Below are 23,819 nucleotides of genomic sequence, written 5' to 3' on the forward strand. Positions count from 1 at the left end.
ATGAAACGAAGTGTTATTTTTGCTGCATCTCTGTATTTATGGTTATATCTATAATTTTTTGTGTTCCTTTTTAAATCTGAATCACATATCAAGGGTTTGGGATGGATTTCCAGTATTCCAAGCTCTTTGACTTTGCTACTGTTTTGCAGTAGAGCATGGAGCTTTCAGATGTACCAGGACACTGAACTTCTCACAAAACTGTGAGCATGGAATTGCAAAAAACTCGGGAAATTTTTTTAACTGTATAGATCTACTATCAACCTATCTACCTTGAATCCCTCCCCTTCCTTGTGCCAATTTTCCTCTTGAATCTATAGCCTGTGAATTTCCTGTTGTTATCTCAATTTCAACCAAAGTAGGTTCATTTCCATTTTCCCCACCTGACCCATTTTCCCCACCTGACCCATTTTCTCCACTTGACCGATGACCCAATGGTTCATCATTAGCAAAAACAAGACAGACTGTAACACATCTTGTAGCTTTAGGATGTGGGGGCCGAGAAGGTGGCAAATGGGGTAAAATTTTTGTCCAACCATCTTGCTTTCATGGCCACTTCAAAGGACTTATTTGTGGTCTGCAACGCAGTGGTTCTGAATGAATCCCTTGTAAGCAAAATTCTTCCCACTTGGATTAACATACCGGGCATACCATATTTCCATGCTTCACATTGGAAGTAATGCAAGTAAAGTGGAAAATGTGGGAACATTCTACAGTAAATAAGACATGGCCATGGCCTGGTTTCTTTGCATCAAGACATATTGAACATGTTTTCTACATCATAAAATGTATGCATTGGAGCGCGAGATATATATACACAGAACCATAGTTTTACAATTTCTTCAAAACACCCCATAACCATAGTAGGAAATTTCATCCAAAGAGATAAGAAGTTAGGAATTTCATGATTCTTCTTGTTGAGAAAATTTATCAACTCGAAATTTTCAAAGAGAACAAGTGATAAGGTGTGGCCACAAAAAGGAATTGTTATAAGCTAAATATGACTATTGTTTTGTCAAGAGATATTTCTTTCAAATTTAATGGGTTTCCTAAGCATCACAATACTAAATTCCAGTATTTGTCTCATTTTCTTTTCTTCCAGTTTCGAAGCAATCTTGACCATCCATTAAAACCAAGAGCAGAAAAGAAAACAACAACAAAAAAGGAAAAGGCTTGACATTGTTTTTTTCTAGAACCTTCAATTATAGCTTGTAATGTGAAAATGCGGTCGATGGCTTGGTGGCACTTTTTGAAGCCTGCTCTCTAGCTCGGAGATTTCTCTTCTCCAAATTTGTTGATCAATGCATATGAATCACCTCATCATAAAATATTGTGTGTGCTCAATCACAATAGCCCTCTTATTTTTCAGATCAAGAATAATCCTATATTTATTAATATGAACAATAATGTGTCATGACCAGGATAAAGGGAATATTCAATATCAGATTTCCATTTCTATAAATTGTATACTAATCTGTGGAGCTTTGACTTGTTGTTTCTAATGTTAGTCATGTGTCTGCAATGTTGGTTTTCAAATATATGATGAGGTTGAGACTTGAGCATGGCTTGGATAAATAATCAAGCTTCATTCTACCACATGTTGCATCCAACCAACATTTCACCTGCAACCATTAAGAGCACAAAGTATTTGATAGACAAGCATGCCAAAACTGGGAACCATAATTGGATTGGGTTTACCACTTATGGTGGTGTGAACAATATCAAATTTCTCTAAAGTTTGTTTCCATGTTGAATTTCCAAGAAATTAATCTTATTTCTCATGCTATAACATTTTGTAATTAGTGGGGGACAAAAAGTGTCTCTATAAAGCATAATATTCTAAGAAGTTTCATGGTTGATTTCCTACTTATGACATGAAAATTGTACCAATTAATCTTTTTCATTGCTCACGATCACAAGTTCCATTGGTAGGAAATAAATTATAAGTCACGTAAAGGTGTTCAAGTTGTTGATTTTGGAATCAAAACAAACAATGAGAAAAAATTTGATCATATGCAGCTAAATATTGGGGTTATATGTCGAGATTGAAAACACATGCTTTTAATTTTTTTTAGTACTTTGTTAATTTATGTCTTATAGGAATCAAAATATATGTTGTATACTTTTTGTTAGGATTCATGAAACTATTCAAGGAAATTTAAGTCAGGATTCACTTATCAAGATCTTGTTGAATTTCACCAAGCCTAACAATGTTGTGGAACTATCTAGAAATGCAAGGCCAACATGGACTCAAAGATAAGATAAAGTAAGAATTCTCACTGGCACGAGAAATCCATTCCTATTTTTTAAAAATCAATGGTTTACCAACAACTATTCATTTCAAGATTTTTCTTGAAAATAGTATCTTTTGACTATGTTCCAAGGACAGATCATTCAAACTACACCCTCTGCTCCTAGATCAGTGAAATCTTAGGCGACTATCACCACTAATATGCATAAAAGAGAGCCCATGACTTACATAAGTGCTCACAAATGTGGGCCTATGCTCTTCCCACTTGAGAGGACCTCGAGAGGGAAGATTGCCTGGAATATCTTGTAATATCATGGAATAGAGTTTAAGAAGGCTACATCAAATGTATCCTAGATTATTCCTTAACAATTCTAAAATTCATGTGTAGTTCTAACTTCTAACTCTCCCTCGGTAATTTGTTCAAAAGGAAATAATGAAGAAGTATGAAACAAACATCTTATTAATTTCAGTAGTAGAAAAAAACAACTAATAGAATTGTGAAGGTACATTGTAATATTCCATTTGTGGAGGCACCTAGTGAGTCAGTGGAAGAACCTCACACTCCATCATAATTAGTTCAAGTAAAAAATGAAGTACAAAATATAATAGCATAAAAGGGAAAGTCTAAAAGCATCATGTCCAACAAGGTCGCAACATACGTGAGAATAAAGGATGCTCAACAAGAGGACACGAACCTGTAAATGGAGGTTGCAAAATATGTCAATGGGGAGTAGAAAGTGTTGTTATGTCCCAGTGGCTGCGATTTATCATCAAATCAAGTCAGTGGCACCTAGTTCAAGTTAAAAATGTAGTACACAATATCATAGCATAAAATGCTAAGACTAAAAGGATCAAATCCAACAAGGTCGCATTGTACTCGAGAATAAAGGATGCTCAACAAGAGGACAAGAACCTATAAATGGAAGTTGCAATATATGTCAATCATGAGTATAAAGTGTTGTCATGTCCCAATGGCTGGGAAATATCATCAAATCAAGTCAGGTGATCAATTGGCCTAAAGAGTCTACTCAATGTCTAAGATGACATTTTGAGGTTTCAATAATGGTTGTATAGATATCCAATTTCAAACAAAGGATGAAGAAGCTTGTAATATTCTAACTTAATAATATTCACATCTATTGTCATTGGCAGTGATGTTTCCTCCTCCGACTATCACTCACTTGGGGTGTTGCTATTGCTTGACGTTTTATTCATATGATTTGGTTTCTCTTCATGGAGGAGTGTTTTCTTCTGATATATTAAATACCACACTATCTAGGTTGATACTTTTGAGTTCACCCACTTTCTATGTTTTTGCCTACTCTTTTTTGGGTTTCTTGGTCTTTGTAAATGCTCATGCTCTAGGCATTGGTTATTGTTGTTGTTTATCGTTGTCTTTTGGACTGACATGGATGTATTTTGGTCATTTTTGAACATTAACATAATTTTATTTTCTTTGTTGGCGTGTGGTCACTCAGAAATGCCCCTTGGATAATTGATTTCCCATGGTGTTTTGAGAACAATTTAGGTTTTCTATCTCTATCAATAATAATGAACTTCTCATTTCCAAATTACTACTTGATAATCTAAGGGTGTGTCATTGAGGTAATTTCACTGATCAAAACACTGAAAATCTACAAAGTAGGGCTTCAAGTCAACAACAATAGCATGTGGAAATGCAATTGAATGTTGCAAATAAGCACGTAGACTTCTCAAATCTATGAAATGATCTTTGTAGTCAGTGCTTGAAATATGTAAAAATATACTTTGAATTCATGCATGAATGGTTCAATTCCTTATGTGTGATGGATGAGATGGATCATGGGAAAGATGAACACTAGAAAGATAATCTCAGATTAAATCTTGGGAAACTAGAGATCCTAAAAGTGAATCCTCAAGGAAAGAGAGAAATCATTGTATCAATTTAATGCTCAACAATTAAAAATTTTCATAAAATTTTAGATCAAGTTTGTTCTAAGGAACCAAAAGAGACGTGATAATATGTGACTGCTTCATACCTTATTGAACTTTGAAGGCCTCTAACAAAATCTATACAAATCAGAAGGTTGGATACCTTATTGAACTTTGAAGCCCTCTAACAGAAGCTATACAACTCGGAAGGTTGGATACAGAGGAATAGAAACACTTAAAGGGACACCAGTATACTCAACAAGCTTACACACCAGTTCTTTCATAATTCCTACTATGCACACTTTACCATGTGATTGTCCTAAGTTGTAGATTGAGGTTGTCTATGTTTAAACAATCACGATCCCTCCACTTTTTCATCTTTGTTTAGCAAAAATGTTGTTAACGGATATTGATATACGTCCAATATAAGTCCTCCGTAGTTCTCGATAGAAAGAAACCAAGCGTTATAGTCCTTAATGACTTAAACAACTTACAAGCTTGACTAGAAGGTCTTGTTCAATCTATTTGATTGAAAAAAGGCCCTATCAGGACTTCCAGTAAGGCCTTTTAAGAGTCCTTAACAACTTACAAGCTATTTACTACACGCTGCAAAGACAAGGATTGTTGAAAAAGAGTGAAAGACACTAGGTAGTGATGATCTTCTCCTTCTCTTGCTTCTTAAGCATTAATCAACTCTAGATCTGTACAAGGACAGTGCTTTTGTGATTCCACTGGCCTGCTTTTGTGATTCCAGTGCTTTTGTGATTACTAGTACATATTAGTATGACTGAAATGTTATGTTCATTAATCACACTATCCTTTACCAGACTGAGATCAGTATAAGGTAAGTAGATCAATGATCGATGTGATACTCTATTACACTTACAAGCACCTATACAAGATCATGTTAATACTACCAATATTGTGAAAGTTCAACCACCTTTGTCCTATCCATTTCATCTTGGCAACCCTCCTGAAGCTCCATCATCACCTCTTGTATCTCTACCACATCCTCTAACTTCCCAACCTAATCACATAATTTTTTAAAGGGTGCTAGCTCAATGGAAGAGCACTAGTTTTACATGCAAGAGGTTGGCGGTTCGATTCCATTGTGCCCTAATATGAATTAATCAATGATATTGTTGTTTATTTTTAATTAAATACATTTTATATTGATTTATATCAATGGTGAGATATTTTTCTGGATTCATTGTTTTATATTGTCTTTAAAGAGACAAAAGACATATTGTCTCTATAAAGACAATGTCTTTAATCCAAATTATTGTCTCTAGAGAGACAAAAATGAAATTGTCTCCTAAGAGACAATAACACTTGTGTTATATATTGTCTTTATAGAGAATATTTTAAGACATTAATTTGAGACACTAGCTTAAAGACAATATTTAAGACAATACACAAGTTTTTTTTTGTCTCAACTTAAAACAGTTTACCAAAAAAATTGCCTCCTAAGAGACAATAACACTAGTGTTATATATTGTCTTTATAGAGACAAATTTTTAAACATTAGTTTGAGACACCTCCGTTAAAAAAATATTTAAGACATTACACAAGTTTTTTTTTTCAATTTAAGGAAATTTACCCAAAAATTGTCTCAAATATTGTCTTAAAACCCCTTTTGTGTTATACTAAGATCACACACTTATTTTTTATTAAAGATTATATGCACTTGAATTACAAAGTGACTAGTCATTTTAATGTGTTTTTTTTGCATTGCAAGGTTGTTGTTAGTTTACATTAAGTTTACGGAATGCTACATTTGCAGTTGATAATATGTAATTGAATGTTCTGAAGTGAACAATTATTTCCATTATTTCTATATTGTTTCTTTCAATAAGTATGTTTTTCACAATATTTGTTAGTTTAGGTGCTTGTTTGTAGTGTAGTTGTTCCTGGAAGACATTGTGGCATGAAGTTTTTGTGTTTTATGGTAGTAAAAAAACGTCTTGTGTGGTTGTCTTTTTTGAAAAGTAGTTTAGTAGAAAGTTTTTATGTTTTGTGTGGTTGTCTTTTTTGAAACGTAGTTTAGTAGAAAGTTTTTATGTTTTAAATTGGTGAAGATAGTACATGTTTTAAAACAAAGTCATATTTTAGTATTTCAAATAAGATAATATTTGTGTTGGTATTTTTTGTAAATTTTAAATTTTTTTTTTTAAATATGGTAAAAATTATAGTAATTCAATTGTTAATGAAAATAATTATCTCTTTGCTATAAAAGAATGTGAGTTAACTCATTACCATTATTCAAAGAATACTATACCACCTAAAATAACTAAATGATTGTCCATAAAAAAATAGATCTTCTTTTGAAATACCTTTCGCTCTTGGGTTGTTACCTTATTTCTTTAAGTGGATGGAATAAGACAAATTGGGAATTTACAAATTTTAAATTTTGTATATATATATTTCTTTAAAAATCAAGAAACAATCTTCACTTTTAGCTTCATTTCCCATAGAATAAAGGTGAGGTGATTTCCTCCCATACTTAATTTGGTAATTACAAGATACTAAAGTGAGACAAAAAGTTCAAATAGCCAATTCTAAAAATACAACAATCTATCCTTCCATTCAATGATATTGTTCTATGTTTAGTTTATTTACATTTATGTTTCTAATAACTAGCTTTTCCAAATTTTAATATCTTTTTTGGTAAAAGGGTTTATTGTTATGCATCAAATCTTTCCACTATGTTCTTGTTCTATATTGAAAACTACTAAAGTCATTTCCATGTAACAAAGCACTCCACTCTAAAAGTCATTATAACAATATACTTGACATAAGATCATCATGTCATTTGCTGGAATTATATGGAGAATAATAATCATTCCTCACAACCACACAAAATATACTCAATCAACAACTATTTCAAAATATATTTCCACAACTACCCAATCAACAACTTTTTTAAAATATATATTCACATAAAATTTAACTTTCTATTTCCACTCAGTTTATATAAACAACAAAAACCTGCCCCAACAACTTTTTTTATATAAACTTATGCAATCACACTATACCAATGCCCAACATAAAAAGAGCCAAAAAAAAAAAAACATTCATCCTCTTCATCTTGTACCTTATAGCTATGCACATTTTACACCTTTCAACTGATCTACTAATTTTAAAATTGGTAAAAAAATATTTAAATACATAAAACTAAGTTAATTCTAAGGTTTATGATCAAATAAATATCAACATGTAGAGATAAATCATAGACATATTTCTCATTGTTTGCAACTTTTTTTAATGTACTATTTTGTCGATTATTTTTCTAGAATAATGTGTATCGCTTATTTCGCTATTAATGTTTCTCCTGTAAAACTTGTGTTCTTCTTTGAGTGTAGAGACTCATTCTACAACCTAGTATGAGGGGATGTGTAAGTTTGTCCATCCGTTCTTGCTTCTTTAAAATAAAATAAAAAAATAAAAAATTAGTTTGTCCATCCGTTCATGCTTCTTTAAAATAAAATAAAAAATTATGTTCTAAATAGAAAAACAATGTTGCCTATAATTAAAAAAAGATGAATATGTTGTAAAGTAATTAGAAGTAAAAAAAATGTGAATAAAATGTTTAAATCTTATACTTTTCAAAATATTTCAACAAGAGATTTAAATAAACTATTTAAACATCTATCTTAACTAATTTATGTCAATATCAACTTCATATATATCTATCTATATAGAAAATAAAAAAATAAAAATAAAAATTATGGTTAAATTTTTTATTTGGTCTTATATATCCTCTATTTAGCAATGGGCGAACAGAGTGGACAAGGGGATGAGTCCCTGGAACAGCTAGAGTGCACCCCCAAATTTTCAGGGGAAAACAGGTTGGGGACGGCATATATATATATATATATATATATATATATATATATATATATATATATATATATATATATATATATATATATATATATATATATATATATAGATATCATTTGTAGTTGTTTCAAGCTTGTAAGCCTAACAAGCTATAGTTTATAGTATTATGCATGACCCTTACCCTCTCCAATTAAAATCTCAAACAATTTAAAAAAGCGTTAAATGACATTCCATTATTGACCACTAGGCATGAGATCTAGCTTTAAGAAAATTGAGTGTAACTACTTTAAATTTGTAATAAGGTTCATGAACAATCTATCACATAAAATTGTCTTTATAGTTATTTTTTTCCTCATATTTCTTGTTAATGATGACTATGTTAACATAAAAGGAATTTCCTTTTCAATAGGTTTTGCAAACTTTTACAGTTGTGGTGAAAACCATTATAAAATACTTCGGTTTTCTAAAGATATTAAGTTCATATTTCAGATTAAGGGATTGAATAGGAATTTATTTAAACATTTAGTATCCAATCCAATTCACTACTATCTGATTGTTTTCACAACACTTGGGGTTGGGGTGATGGAAGTACTAAACTTGAAAGAGTCCTCAAAACCCACATAAAATATATAAAATTTGAGATGTTCCAAAAAGTTGAAAAAAAAAAATAAAAATAACCACAATGATCAACCTTTTAAAACATTGTATTTTCTTCTTTCATGAGATGGAGGTTGCTTTTTGTAATTTTACGATTGAAAATACAATATCTAAATCACTAGAAATCCAAAATGAAACCCATCACACAAAACCCATTCTTTGAGTTGCAATTTGTACAAAATATTTAGATTCAATGCATTCCAGAAAAAACGAATGGGAAAAATGATCATATTGTTTAATTATCAATGTCCATGATTGTCAAAACTAAAGTTATGTGATTGGATTATCCCTAAAACCTTTCCAAAAAACCCCTGAAATCTTCCCAAAAAACCCTTGAAATCTACCAAAGAATTCCCTAAAATATGTCTGGAACATTCCTCAGATTTGTCCAGAACATCTTGGGGACGGCAAACAAGTCCCTAAGTCCCTGATGGAGTCCCAAACAGTTTAGGGACGTTTCCTAAGGGTCCAAAAGTCCCCAAAATGTAGGAATGCAAGGAACGTGAGTATTTTTGGGGGAGACGGGTCCCCGTGCAACACAGCTTTTAAAATAAATCTTTTAGTTGTTGCAACTGCATCTACTTTGACTAATATAAGGCAATTTTACACTACTTGATCTATTTGAAATTTGAATAAAGTAAAATATGATAGTTTTAGCACCATAACTCCTAAAAATTATGATTGAAGAAACTATTAAAAGTTTGAGAAGTACTTTAATGGCAAACACTTTTTTGTCGAACATAACCATAATTACTTATGTTTTCCAATAAAAGAATCGTCAAACAAAATTCTATATGACATAAAAAAATTCATTCAAATTTGTCTATATAACCAACCAGTGAGAAACAGGCTTTCCATAACCTAATGTGAGATATCAGTTTATATAATGACCTTTATCTTAAGGGAATTTCATATGGAGACCCTCACAAAGAAGGTAGAGGGGGCATTGTAGAAGTAGTCGTCGTTCTTCTTCAACCTCATTCTTATTAAATACTTAAAATATTCAAATTTACCTAGGGGATTTTAGACATTTTATTTGCTAGTATAAAAAGAGTAGAGAAGTTATAAATAAAAGCATAGCATGATTAATGCATAAGCATGATTTCAGACGTGGTAAAATATAAAAGAAAAAAAATAAATTTAATGTTAGGCCCCTATACTACTAGTGTAACCCCTTATTATTATTAGTACAACCCAATTATTATATTGATGTACCCATGTAGTGCCCATATTGTTACTATTGTGCCCCATAGAAGCCCACAATTGTTTTTATTGTGCCCTTACATTATTATTGTTATGTCGGCTTTGATTATATTATGACCCCTTAGACTCCTATATATAGAAAGGAGGTCTTTTAATTTGTATCATCAAAGAATCATTCATATGTGTAATGTAAAGGAGGTTGCCCCCTCAAAGAGGCTGAATTCTAAGGCGTTGATCTATCTTTTCAATCTTTTTGTGAAATGGTTTCATAACATTTGGTATCGAAGCTTTGGATTCTAGGGTTTCACTGCTCCAAATAGGTCATTGTGGCATTTTCGCTATAACTTTTTTTTCTGCGACGTTTCAGAAGAAAAAAAAAAACCATTTGAGACGAAATCGCACTAAACCTCAGGTCCGAATTTCAGATCTTTTCGCGCTATATTTGCAGAGATATTATCTAAAGAATTTGGTCTTTTTGTAGACTCCTGAATTACATTCCAAACAGGTGACTTGGGGAAAATCGTCATAACTTTCTCTCTGAGCATCAGTTTGAAATTTCGTAAGAAGGTATAGAAAGAGGACAGACTATAGTTTCTTATATATATTTTTCAGAGCCAAAGGTTGAAACAGTGACACGTGGCACATTGTATAAGTTCGCTCTACTGAACTAGTCTATAATCAGTTCACTGTGGGAGATTTGGCATAACTCTTCCTTGGAGAATCCAATTTGGATCAGATTAGTGGCATTGGAAGGAGGACGCATAGGACTACTGCAAGTCGCAATTTTAGAATTGGAAGAACCGAAATTACAGAGTTATAGTTATTTCAAGATCGAGCTCATAAAATCAAGAAAAGACGATATGAGGAAGTTTGATGGCAAGGATCCGGTAAATTGGATATTTCAGATGGAGCTTTGATCTACATGGTGTACCACTATTACAAAATGTATGTATTGCATTTCATGTTTAGAACCGGATCAATTTTTATGGTATAAAGGGCTTTGTTCTCGTAAAAAACTTGTTACGTGGTCAATTTTCACAGAGGAAATGATAGCACATTATGAGGATACAAAGAGCAACACCTTCTTTAGAGCAACACCACAACAATTAGAAAGAGTAAAAGGGCTTTGTTACATAGTGGAAAGTAAAATTATGGCAACAAGGAAGTCTACCCCTCACAAATATAAAGATGGAAGTGTTGTTTCTCCTAGCCTTCCATAACCTACAAGGGTTACACCACAACAATTGGAAGAAAAAAGGGAAAAATGGCTTTGTTACAATTGTGATAGCAAATGCACTAAAGGTCATAAGTGTGTTGAAAAGAAATTATTTTACATAGAGTATGAAGAGAAGGAAGAAAAGGATCAAGAAACATCAAAAGAAAAGGATATATGCGAGGACCTAACACCAGAGAAAGAAGAAATGAATCAGACCATATCTTGTAAAGCATTTGCAAGAATTACCACTCCTCAAACTCTCAAGATAGAAGGACATATCAAGAAGAAAAAGGTGCAAGAAGTGAAATATCACATCGAGAAAGAAGAAATGAATACAACCATATCTTGTAATTCATTGGTCGAAATTACCACTCCTCAAACCATCAAGATAGAAGGGTATATCAAGAAGAAAAATGTTCAAGAAGTGAAAGATCACATCGAGCATCAAGAAATGAATCCAACCATATCTTGTAAAGGATTGGAAGAAATTACCACTCCTCAAACTCTAAATATAGAAGGACATATCAAGAAGAAAAAGGTTCAAGCAGTGAAAGATCACATCGAGCATCAACAACAAGTTCTCCAACTTTTAAAGGATAACGCCACTTTGGTGCAAAATCGAATGAAACAATAGGTAGATCAACATTGTAGTGAAAAATGTTTTGATGTAGGTGATTGGGTATTTTTACTGCTACATCTCAAGCAAGCTATTATGAGAAGGAAATGTTGGCAATACTATATGCACTTAAGAAATGGCGACCTTACCGAATGGGAAGACACTTCAAGGTAAAAATGGATCATGATAGTCTTAAATACTTTTTAGAACAACTATTATCTTTAGAAGAACAAAAAAAATGGTTCGCAAATATGTTGGGTTATGACTTTGACATCATCTATAAAAAAGGGAAGCAAAATTTTATTGCAGATGCACTCTCAAGAAAGGATGAGGATGTGGAAGCATTGTTTTGTGCTATTTTTATTATCCAACTAGATTGGATAAATGAAGCAAGGGATGAATGGAAGAAGGACGAAGAAGTATGGCCACTTATTCAAAAGTTGCAAAAGATCCCAATTCAAACAATATTGCCAAAAATTGAAGAGGAAGGAAAAATCATATTGGAACTTGGAGCAGTCACAGAAACAAGAACCCGACAGCTAGAGATTCCAGTGGAGAACTTACCCGCTGAAGATTCCACATGGGAGGACAAGAATTTTATACAGAAGCATCAAGAACTACTCAAGCGTTGAGGACAACACTTTTTGAAGTAGAGGGGCATGTTAGGCCCCTATACTACTAGTTTAACCTCTTATTGTTATTAGTACAACCCCATTATTATATTGGTGTACCCATGTATTACCCATATTGTTACTATTGTGCCCCATAGAAGCCCACTATTATTATTATTGTGCCCTTACATTATTATTGTTATGTCGGCTTTGATTATATTATGACCCCTTAGACTCCTATATGTAGAAAGGAGGTATTTTCATTTGTATCATCAAATAATCATTCATTTGTGTAATGTAAAGGAGGTTGCCCCCTCGAAGAGGCTGAATTCTAAGGCGTTGATCTATCTTTTCTATCTTTTTGTGAGTTGTTTTCATAACATTTAAATTGGATGGTAGTACTAATAATTAATATTTAGGGATTATAAAAACTATTTATCTTGAAGTCATAAAGATTATATGAGAAAATATTACAAGTTTCAAACTAGTTTCTAACTGAACATGAAGTTGTGGTAATGAAACTATTTTTAAGAGGATGTAGTTTGAAGAAGTAGAAGCTACAGAAAACAAAATGGTGATGAGGTATTAATGGATTATTCCAAAAATCCACTCAAAGGCTTCATAACAACCTAAATTTCATTCATAATAGGTTTCCTACCAGAACCTTCCACTATTAAGTAGTCAACCTCTTCACAAGAATTGGTTTCTACAGCTTAAGGTGAAGGAATAGGTTTTTATCCAAACCCTAAATCCCCAAAGTTCATGCCAAAGGCAAGGACTATCCTTTCTAGAAATGCATCTATGAAAATGGATCTTCCATTCTCCACAAGGGAAGCCATGACTCTGTGTATCCTAGCGAAAAGTTAAAGGGAAAGGAAAAAATGTATTATTGTTAACTAGTGAGAACATGGAGGATTTTAGGGTATGCAATACCAGGTTTCGTGGCCCTCACAGCTAAGATCTCAATCACACACGTCTCTCATCCACCAATCAAGTTTGGAAGGCTACTCGAAATGGGGTTTAAGCCACTAACAAAAGTAAGCAGATTAATCTACACCACCAGATGGAATATCCTCGTATCTAACAGAAGAAGAGTATTGTATCATAGTTCTTATTCTATATGGCTTTGTGAGTGTTAGTGTCAGTCTTTGCAGCCTTCCACCAGTGATCAAATATGCTCTTATAAAGTGTTCTTGGGGTGTCAAAGTCAATTTTTTGTCATTTCAGTGAGTCTCCAAGTAAAAAATTGGTCACTAGGTATTAGGTCTAGGATTGTTTTCACTCTTTCCAAAGTTTTCCAAGTATTGGTCCATGTCACCATTCAGCTGAGTGTACCATCATTCAAAGAGTTGTCATCATTATTTCAAGTTCCAATGGGTCATTTTACACCTTGTTTGTGCTTTAGTTGTGCTTAGGTAAGGCTCATTTCCCTATCCTATGGTTTTGAAGGTAATTTTTCTTGGATGGTCAAATCATCAATAAAACTTGTATCCTAATGCTCATACACCTTCCCCTATCCTTAATATACTTTCTTAAACACTTCCCATCACTTATATCCCTCAAATTCATCATTTTCCCACAAACCCTAGCATATTGCTATAATTTGACACTTTTCTAGGTTAGGCCTGTGTTTTTCCCTTTTGAACCCTTTCCCTCACTCAATCCTTGAAATTCTACTTTCTACTGCTTCCTAACATCCCTTCCTACTTCCCAAAAGTTTCTAAAGAAATTATAAGCCCCTCATCCCCTTCATTTCCCTTCATTCCTACAAATCCCCTGTTCCACGCATCAGGATACGTTTTATTCAAATGATGTTTCTAAGAAAGAAAAGATGAATTTGACAAAACTGAGAGAGGGCATTGTCCATCAAAGACTCACAAAGAAAAACCTCCTTCTGTTTTTACACAGGTCTCATGGTTTGGGAGAAATGTCCAAACAATCATTTGCCACAGGAGAGTTACTGCCCTTCTCTACAGACCTTGGTAAAATCAATTTTCCTCCTTGATGGAATGTCCAAAAGACTTTCTTGATGAATCAAAAATAACTATACATAGAGAGCTTTTCAATGAGCTAACATGAGCTCAATTTGGAGTTGAGGAAGTCCTCCAAAAGTTGATTGAAACATCACTCTGCATTTTGGCAGCCTCATTTTTCACATTTTGACCAGTCTTGGGAGATTGAGCTTTTGCCAGGGCAAATGAACTCCAAATTAAAACATTCAAGATGATCTAGAAATTAGACTCGACAAGATTTCTAACGAGCTATCCCACACCTAATTTGGACATCGGAAAGGCAGTCAAAAGTTGTCTTGAAGTGGCGCTGCTCGTTCAAGAAGTGGCACTGCGCGTTCAAGAAGTGGCATTGCGCGTTCAGGACGTGGCGCTGCCCGTCTGTGGGTTGGCGCTGCCCGTTGAGTAGAAGGGCCAGAAACGCCTCAAAACTTCAAAAAACTTCAATGTTGCCCTCTCTTCCCTTCATACAAGTAAGTTGTCCTCCCATACTACATTTTTGGTTTGCAATCAAACTTTTAAGCATAATTCTCCATGGTAAATTTGAAACCCTAAATTCTCCCTTGGTTATGCCTAAACCCTAAAACCCCAATTATTCCTCCTATCACCTATCTATAAAACTTTAAAATCTTTCCCTACATCATTCCATAACATACACATCCCTTTATCCCTCTTCCCAAACAACAATATCTCAAACAAACCAAGCCCTCCCTCTCACTTTCATAATTCATATCCTTCCCTTCCTTTTCTAGTCTACCAAATACCTCATAAGGTCATCTCCCAACCCCTCACTCCCAAATCATTCTTGCTCATTCCCTTTATCCATTTTCTTGGAGTGTACAGCCTCAAGCCTTGCAAACATGGAAAGATGAGAAGGCTAAAGAGACTAGAGCTACTAAGGTTCTCGGGACTTACATGGCGTATCTGAGGGGCATAAGGAGATTTTTTACAACTGATAGGCAAGTGTTTTCTCCATAGGATGTGGAAGGGACCTTGCCTTCTTCATCAACTCATAGGCAAATGCTAGCTCCACAGGATGTGGAAGGGGCTTTTCCTTCTTCATCAACACAATAGGTACAGGTGCAACAGCTAAACAAAGGGAAAGAAAAGATGTCAGAGGAAAGTTTTGGTGATGAGGAGGAAGAGAGAGACTTTGATTTGACAGAGCATGATGAGCTAGAGCAACATCATATTCATCATATCATAGAGACAATTGACATGGAGGCTTAGGATGAAGCAACCAAAAGAAAACATCATTATACAAGAGAAAGAGGCTCAAATCTAAGAATTGATGGACAATTTGGCGAGAGCCCAATATGTCATCACATATCTGAAATAAGAGAACAAGCAGCTGAGTGACAAGCAAGTCCTCATGGAGCTGGAACTTCTCAAGATAAAACGACAAGGTGACAAGGAGGCACAGGTCACTTTGGCTCCTATTGAGAAGGAAATTGAGGATGATAAAGAGACTTGGCTTGAGAGGGTCGATTTTCACTTAGAGAAGCTATTGTAGAAGGCAAATAGGGATAATCAGATGATCAGACAAATGTCCTACCATTACAGGACTCGAAACAAAATTTGCAACACGAGGGTCAAAAAGATGAAAGCTAGGTTAAGGCGGGCACTAAAAGGGAAAAAGGAGGAGGATAGGCTTAGGTTGATTGTTGAACTTCCTTGGCTCATCAGGTGTTGAAAATGTAGCAAGATGATGGAGCTTAGTGGAAAGGAGTCGCCTTCACTAAGTGGGCCCGCAGGCTATTTTTGGCGCAAAGTCTATTTTTAGACTATGTCTATTTTTAGACATATGGTTCATGGTCTATGAGTTGCAGGATGCTATTTGTGGATGATTGGTCATGTTGGTAAAAATAGATGGACTTCTATTTTTAGACATATGGACGGAGTCTATTTTTAGACTGCCAGGATAAAAAATAGAAAAGTTGAATATTATTAGCTCTTAATAATATTTGGACTATAAACATTATCTTATCCTCTTGGAGCACTTCAGTTCAAGCTACGGATGTGGCACATGCAACTGCCAGAAGGAAATACGCTTTTCTTATGGGTCAGTTGAGTTATTGCATGATGGACTTCAATTATAACTCTTGAGTGATTGAGTTTGGTGGAGTTGATTGAGGAGTTGATGGAGTTGTTTTCAGTTTGACTTTAGTTGAACTAGTTGTATTTAGTCTAACTGCAGAATACACTAGTGATGAGTGATATGAATTAATTGTTAATTAATTCACTAATTATTAACTCATAAATCAACTAAAGAATACATCAGTTAACTCAGTGCATGGACAGTTCAGTGGAGACAAGTGTTAGAGGTGAGTGAAAGGGCAAGACAGCTGTCAGTTGTGACTATAGTTGTGCATGAGATTTGCACAATCAATGGATTGAGTATTGCCAATGAGGATTGCGTGGTTCAGCCAAGAAAAATACGAGTTTGGATCAGCCATTCTCATCCATTCTCATGCAGGATTGCACAGTGGAGGCAGGCAAGCAACGGAGGAGATTTGAACCTGTGATTGATTCAGAACTGAGCTAGTTTGTGTGTAACAGGTGGAGATAGTACTGACTACTTGCAAGGAGTATTGTACTATGTATTGTTACATGTTCTCAATCAATATAATATACAGATAGTTGGGGGTTTTTAGTTGTATGCTTTCCTCATGATATATTGTGTTGATATGTGTGATTGATGCTTCAATGTGCGCATGCGATTATTTCTGAATACTACAAATTGATGATCAATAGTAGAGGAGGTTATGTATTATGCATGCATTCTGCAAATAGTGTATAATCAAGATAATCTCTGTGAATAAGTGTTATATTATTCAAAATTTCTACATGGTATCAGAGCCAGGTTGATCATCAGATCTATTTTTTTTTCCCATGGGAAAAAGTTGTAATTTCTATTAATATAAAGAAATTACATTTTGTAGATGCCAAGTGCATATCCATATGGAGGCTAAGAAGCCTGATGAGTTCACAATCTATAGATCATAAGGATTGTCTGTAATGTCTCCACGCAGGGAGTCCACAAAGTCTGTACTAGTTGTGACTGAAAAGTACAATCAAAAATTAAGTCCTGCTCTACGCAGAGAGCAACAAAAATAAGTTGTATGTTACCAAAATGAGAGTTGTTACTCATGTCCAAACAGTGGGTATATATACATGATAATACAAAAAAACAGAGCTTGTTTATATGTGAGCCTTATATCCCATTTTCTATAGGATTATCAAAAGGTCTATGATAATGCTGGTAGAAAGTTCCATCTATCTCCTCCTGTATCAACCAGTCATTTCCTTGTCTGTCCACTGCCTCTTTGGATAGTTGATCTGCATCTGAGTTTTGTTCCCTCTAAATGTGTCGACAGACAAATGATTCAAAGAAGTAATCATTCTTTTAGCTTCATCTAATATATGCCTCAATGAGAATGCATAGCAATGTGATGCATCATTCAGCCAGTTGCAAACAATTTTAGAAACTCCATAAAGTTGCAAGTGTATGCACTGTTTTTGTAATGCAAAGTGTATAATATGTTTTGTTGTGCACAGTTCAGCAAAGTTATTGGTGCCTCTGCCTAGGTTAATTTGGATCTTGTAGCAGTGCGTTTCGTTGAGGTAAAGGATGACGCCTCCCCCATAACCTGCTTCCTGAGCAGAGCCATCAAAATATGCCCAAGGCTTAGATTTTTCTATGATTTCAGGTCTGATGGTGCGGGGGGGGGCATTGGTTTCCACTTCGAGTAGTAAATCAAAATCGACGATCATGTGGTGTAATATGACAGGCCAATGGGGGGTCTTTAAATTGAATATGGCCTGGTTACGCGCAATCCATAATGCCCAGCATACAAGCAGTGGCATATTAATGAATTTCCCTGAGTGATTTTGGCACCAAATGTTCCAAGCATCCATGAGATTGTGCCCTTGCCAGTTTTTTAAGTTAGGATAGTGAGTGGAGATGGATTGCCAAAATTCCTTAGCTGTATTGCAATTTAAAAAAAGGTGCTTTGTACTTTCTTCTTCCTTGCAGCACAAGTGGCACCAGAAGGGACCATAAAATGATCTCTTCATTAGATTGGTCCCGGTAGGAATCTTGTCAAAGAGAATGTTCCACATCAATAAGCGTGTACGAGTAGATGCCTTGAGCTTCCAGAGCATTTTCCAGGTTGGGAGGATGTCATGTGGCTTGTAAGATTCCATGAGCCTTATATAACCTTGTCTTGGGGTGTATACTCTGTGTTTTGCAAAAGCCCAGATTATCTCGTCCGGTCCATCTGTGAGTATGATATGTGCCTGAGTGAGGGCATCCGTGTAATCCTGCCATTCGTGATGCCACTGATCAGGTATCTCCAGAACTCGTGCTGATATCCATGCCTACTGAAGAAAGGAAGAATTGTCGTTGTCGCTGATATGCTTGATGTGTGTTACTCCTCTGCTGTGTAGGTATCTTAAAAGTCTTGCAGATAATCTATGGGCATTTCCATAGCCAACCCATGGGTCCAATCTGATACGAACAGCATTGCCTTCCTTGATACGCCATGTAATTCCTTCACGCAGAAGTGGTAGTGAGCCGATAACCGCTTTCCAGATATTAGATATGTTATGTCTTGATTCATGCTGCTGATAGAACCAGTCCATTAGATGCATTGGCTTGATGTATTTCACTTGTGCAACTCGGGACCAGAGACTGTTTGAGGTGAGGAGTTGCCAACCGAGCTTGGCCGCTAATGCTCTGAAAAATAAATCAAGTCTCTTTATGCCCCACCCTCCCCAACTTTTGGGTTTTGCAATGGTGTCCCATTTAACCCAAGCAAATAGCTTCCCCGATTGGTGTCCTTTCCATAGAAATCTACAGCATATACTTTGTAATCTACTCAAGATACCTTTAGGTATCCAGGCCAATGTCATCTAGTAGACTGGAGTGGCTTTAATTACTGCTTTAATGAGAATCAATCTGCGTGCCCGAGAGAGATATTTATGATACCATACCTGTAGTCTTTTTTCCACTTTTGCAATGAGCCAAGTCCAGTCCGCAATTCTGTAAACGAGAGGTTTTAGTCTAAATCCTAGATATTTTATTCCTTCTGTCAATTCCAAAGAGGTGAATGGGAAACGTTGTGTTGCGAAGGTGAACTCATGATGAGTGCATACGATAGTAGTAATCGTGGATTTGCTGTCATTTATCATCATTCCAGTAGCTTGTTGAAAGAGTATGAATAAGTTCTAAAGAGTTGTGGTGTCCCTAATACTACCATTTAAGAATATCAGAATATCATCAACAAATAATAGATGAGGCTTCTGTGATCCATAACAAGTTTATGATATATTTTTCGGCGAAAATCACATGAGAAACCATTTGTCGACGCGTTTCGAACCAACCAGTGTGGTTCATCATCAGGACAAGTTGAAGAACAGATCCAGCTTAGCCTGTTTAAATAGCTAGAGCAGAGACACCAACGGTTACCTGGCCAAAGGTTGACTTAAGGAGCAAGGTCAAATTTATTTCTTACCTAATTTAACTAAATTTGACCTTGCTCCTTAAGTCAACCTTTGGCCAGGTAACCGTTGGTGTCTCTGCTCTAGCTATTTAAACAGGCTAAGCTGGATTTGTTCTTCAACTTGTCCTGACGATGAACCACACTGGTTGGTTCGAAACGCGTCGACAAATGGTTTCTCATGTGATTTTCGCCGAAAAATCTATCATAAATAATAGATGAGTGAGATAAAAAAATTCAGCAATTTTTATGCCTGTCAATTGATTTCTATCTCGAGCAGATGTAATAATCCTTCCATAATAAGTAAGAATAGCAGGGGCGAGAGAGGGCATCCCTGTCTGAGGCCCCTCTCCGAAGTGAAAATGGATGTAGCTTCGCCATTGAGGAGCACACTGTAAGATACATCAGTTATACAGCTCATTATCCATTTGATATAAACATAGGGAAAGCCAAGATGAGTCAACAGTAGTCTGATGTAGAGCCAGTTTGTTCTATCGAAAGCCTTGGATAGATCCACCTTTAAAATCATTCCTTTCAGCTTTTTGAGCTGCAATGTATGCATGAGTTCTTGTGCTGTAGCAATAGCTTCATCAATCTATCTGTGATGAAGGAAGGCAAATTTCTCTGGAGATATATGACGAGAAAGAATAGGCTTCAGGCGATTGGCTATGATCTTAGCAATGATCTTGTATAGACAATTATAGAGGGATATGGGTCGGAAATCATTGAATGAGACATGATTGTTCGATTTAGGGATAAGTGCAATGAAAGTGGATTTGATGGCTGAGGATATTCTAACACTCCTTCTGCTATTCTCCACAATCTTGAGGAGGTCATTCCCCAGGATTTCAAAAAATGCAATGTAAAACTAGACGGTCCACCCATCTGGACCTGGCCTTTTATATTTTTTAAACCATTTTATAGTTGCTTCCAATTCTTCCATAGTTACTTCCTTCAGTAGTTCTTCCGAGTCTTCTTGTAGTACAAACCTGGAGAAATGTTCAGCCACCCTCATGATCTCCATGATGTTTACATCTCTAGGAGCTTTGTATATACCTCTGAAGTGCTCTATTACTAGCCTGGCCAGATTCTTCTGAGATGAAACTGTCTGCCCCCGCTCATCCCGCAATTCCCAAATAGTATTGATAGTTTTGCACCCATTGGAAAATTTATGATAAAACTTCGTGTTATCATCCCCCTCGGTGAGCCATATTGCCCTGCTCCTAAGCCTCCAACTTTCTTCTCTTTCCTTCAGAATATGAGAGCGCTTCGCGATGAGGGAGGAGTAATGTTCTTTGCTCTCAGGAGTGGGGAAGGTGCCATCTGATGTGTCCTCATGTATAGCGATGACCCTTTCAGCCTCCCTCAGAGTATTGTCATCACGGATGCGCTTCTGATGTGCCCAGTTTTTAGAGATCGTCTTAAGTTCAGATAATTTCCTTATGAAGCCTTTTGTATGCCCCTCATTTTCCATAATAGGGTTGGTCTGCCAATAGTTAGTTACCAACTGTATGTATGAAGGGTCCTTTAACCAAGAGGAATTAAATTTGAAGGGGCTCTTGATTTTATGATTAATGTCGGCCATTTCCAAGAAAATAGGTCAATGGTCAGATATGCCACCAGTTCCAACCCATTGACCTACGCAGGGTAGTCTGTTGTGTAGTGACTCCTTGATAAGGAACCTGTCAAGTCTTCTGGCCAAGCTTTGTTCTCCACTACGGTTGTTTGTCCAAGTATGCTGTATCCTGGCAGAAGGAATGTCCACCCACTGATGATCCTCGAGTAGATTGGAAATAGTGTCTGATAAGGAGTCTAAATGTGCCGAGTGCCCCCAAGATTCAGAAAAACCCATTGAAAAGTTTAAGTCGCCTCCAAGAATAATGTTATCTGCTTGTAGTAGTTCATATTCCAGTAAGGTTTTCCAATAATTGGCCCTGTCAGCACAAGGGCCATAGACATTTATGATGCGAATGTCCATCTCAATGGAATGAGCAAATATTTCTAATCCAATGAATCCTCTGCCTCCCCAAATATTTCTGATCTCCATTGCTTTGTTATTAATCCCAATAGCTGAACCTCCGGATCTCCCAAATGCATCCAGTGCATGAAAGGTCCAATTGGGCAGCCAGGAATTGAGAGTATGGATTAGAGGTTCAGCTGAACAGAGGGTTTATTGAAGAAATATAATATCCGACTGTGACGAGATGAGCAATCTCCTGAGTGCTAGTTTTTTGGCCAAACTAGCAAACCCTCTGCAGTTAAAGGATATGATCTTCATGTAGGGTGAAACAGGGGGCCATTCTTCGCTCTAAGGGCCTTGAAGATGGTTTGCTATCACCCGAGGGCGACTTCTTCATCTGCAGTGTGTCTAGCTTTGGTGATGCGTGAGGGTCGGCCTCGAGAGTTCTTATGAGTGATAGGGGCGGCTTCAGAGTCCATACCAATGGCATCGAACCCTCTATCCTTCGATCGGGATCGAAGAGAGTATCGGGGAGATACCAGGGGGGATGGGATGGGGAGAGATGCGAGAGAGGATGATATCAGAGATGGCAGACAAGGGGATGAAGCGGGAGAAGGGAGCGGGAGGGAGCAAATGAGGGAGGATGGAGGGGTTAGGCCTCGGGTTTTATGTAAAACCACAGAGGTCAAATGTGCCGATAGTGGAGACGTGCATATGATGTGATGAGATGCAATGCCATCAGATATGCAAGATACAGGAGGCAAAGGAGAGGGGGTTGAAAACAACATACCCGTCGTTGCGCTATCCTCCTTTTCAGTCGCTGTGTGTACTGGAGCTGGCGAAGGTGGGAGAGAAACTAAGGTTTCTTTAGCAGCTTCGGCATTATCAGGTGGACCTTGGGGTTCTCCGTCGTCTTTTGCTTACTCCGCTTGATTCTTCTCCGAATTCTACTGAGGAGGATGGTCCAATGGATGCTCGGACTCCCCTTCCTAAACATTTTCCCTGCTCTTCCGGAGGAGTGGACAATCCTTGTAAAGATGTCCAACTTTGTGACATCTACGGCAGCGATACGAGATACCTTCATAGTCGATAATTTGTTTGCGGGCCATGTCCCTCCATTGAATGGTGATGAACTCTTGAAGACCTCCCCTGGTATCCAGATTGATAAGGATTCGAGCGTAAGCCATCATGCCTGTGTGCTGGTAGGACTTATCATAGTCCATGTAGGAGCCAATCGCGTTGCCAATCCGCCTGAAGATGTCTTCTGACCAGTACTGTAGTGGTAGGCCTGGGAGTCGAATCCAAACAGGCCCAATGCCAATCTGCTCTGTCTCGGGGTCAAATAAGGGAGTCCAACGCTTAAGGAGCACCAGGGCATGTTCAAAGTGCCAGTAAGAGGACAAGACCCAATTGGTATGATCAGCACGAGCGAACCTCAACGCGAACCATCCCCTCACGAAAGTTTGCACGAAGGGGATGTCCACTAGATGTTGACCCCAAACTTCATTTGCCCAGGTCTTCAAACGTGCTGCCGAGTAGTTCCGACCTCTGATACGCCCAACCAGTACCCTATCTGCAAATTCCATTGTCTCACCCCACTGTATGTCCTCCTCTAGCCTGAGAAAGATGTCGTCCGCCTTGGATTTGAAACACCTGTACTTCTTTTTAGGGCCCAGTGGGGGAGGTAGGTTAGGTCGCCGGCCCGAGGGAGGGGCAGTAACAATCGGGGGGGAGGGTTAGGGTACGAGGAGGAAGGTTTTTCGATGCCGCCAGTAACAGGGGGGGACCAAAGAGTGGAGGGACAGTGGTGAAGTTTCCTGACGGAGGACCGTGTGACTTGGTGAAACCGGCCGAGACAATGGGCAATGAAGGGAGTAAAAACGGCCGGGAAATGGTACCAGGTGCCAAGGAATCTAGTCCAGGGTTAGGGTTCAAGCAGCCGGAAACGAAACCGAGGGTTGCCGGAGAGTGAGGGGGGGTTGAAAACGCAGGCCAGGTAGGAGGTACATCAGGGAGGACCACAGGATATGACCGCGACTATTCC

At 36.8% G+C, this 23,819-nt stretch overlaps 1 protein-coding gene and 1 pseudogene across 1 annotated transcript; both read right to left on the bottom strand.

Moving 5' to 3' along the window:
- Positions 1 to 135: 135 nt before the first annotated feature.
- On the bottom strand, positions 136 to 21,289 carry LOC149244465 (uncharacterized; annotated as a pseudogene).
- Positions 21,290 to 22,764: 1,475 nt separating this feature from the next.
- LOC149244466 (uncharacterized) lies at positions 22,765 to 23,361 on the bottom strand. Its single transcript, XM_089371549.1, has one exon. The coding sequence runs from the start codon at positions 23,359 to 23,361 to the stop codon at positions 22,765 to 22,767; it is 597 nt and encodes a 198-aa protein (XP_089227675.1).
- Between the last annotated feature and the right edge of the window lie 458 nt (positions 23,362 to 23,819).

Source organism: Pinus tabuliformis, chromosome 8, assembly GCF_031772625.1.
Source record: "Pinus tabuliformis cultivar Carrire ecotype Pingquan chromosome 8, CPIR1, whole genome shotgun sequence".
Lineage (NCBI taxonomy): Eukaryota > Viridiplantae > Streptophyta > Pinopsida > Pinales > Pinaceae > Pinus > Pinus tabuliformis.

Excerpts from the sequence above, each read along its gene's own strand:
- LOC149244466 (XM_089371549.1), bottom strand. The coding sequence starts at position 23,361 with ATGGAATTTGCAGATAGGGTACTGGTTGGGCGTATCAGAGGTCGGAAC.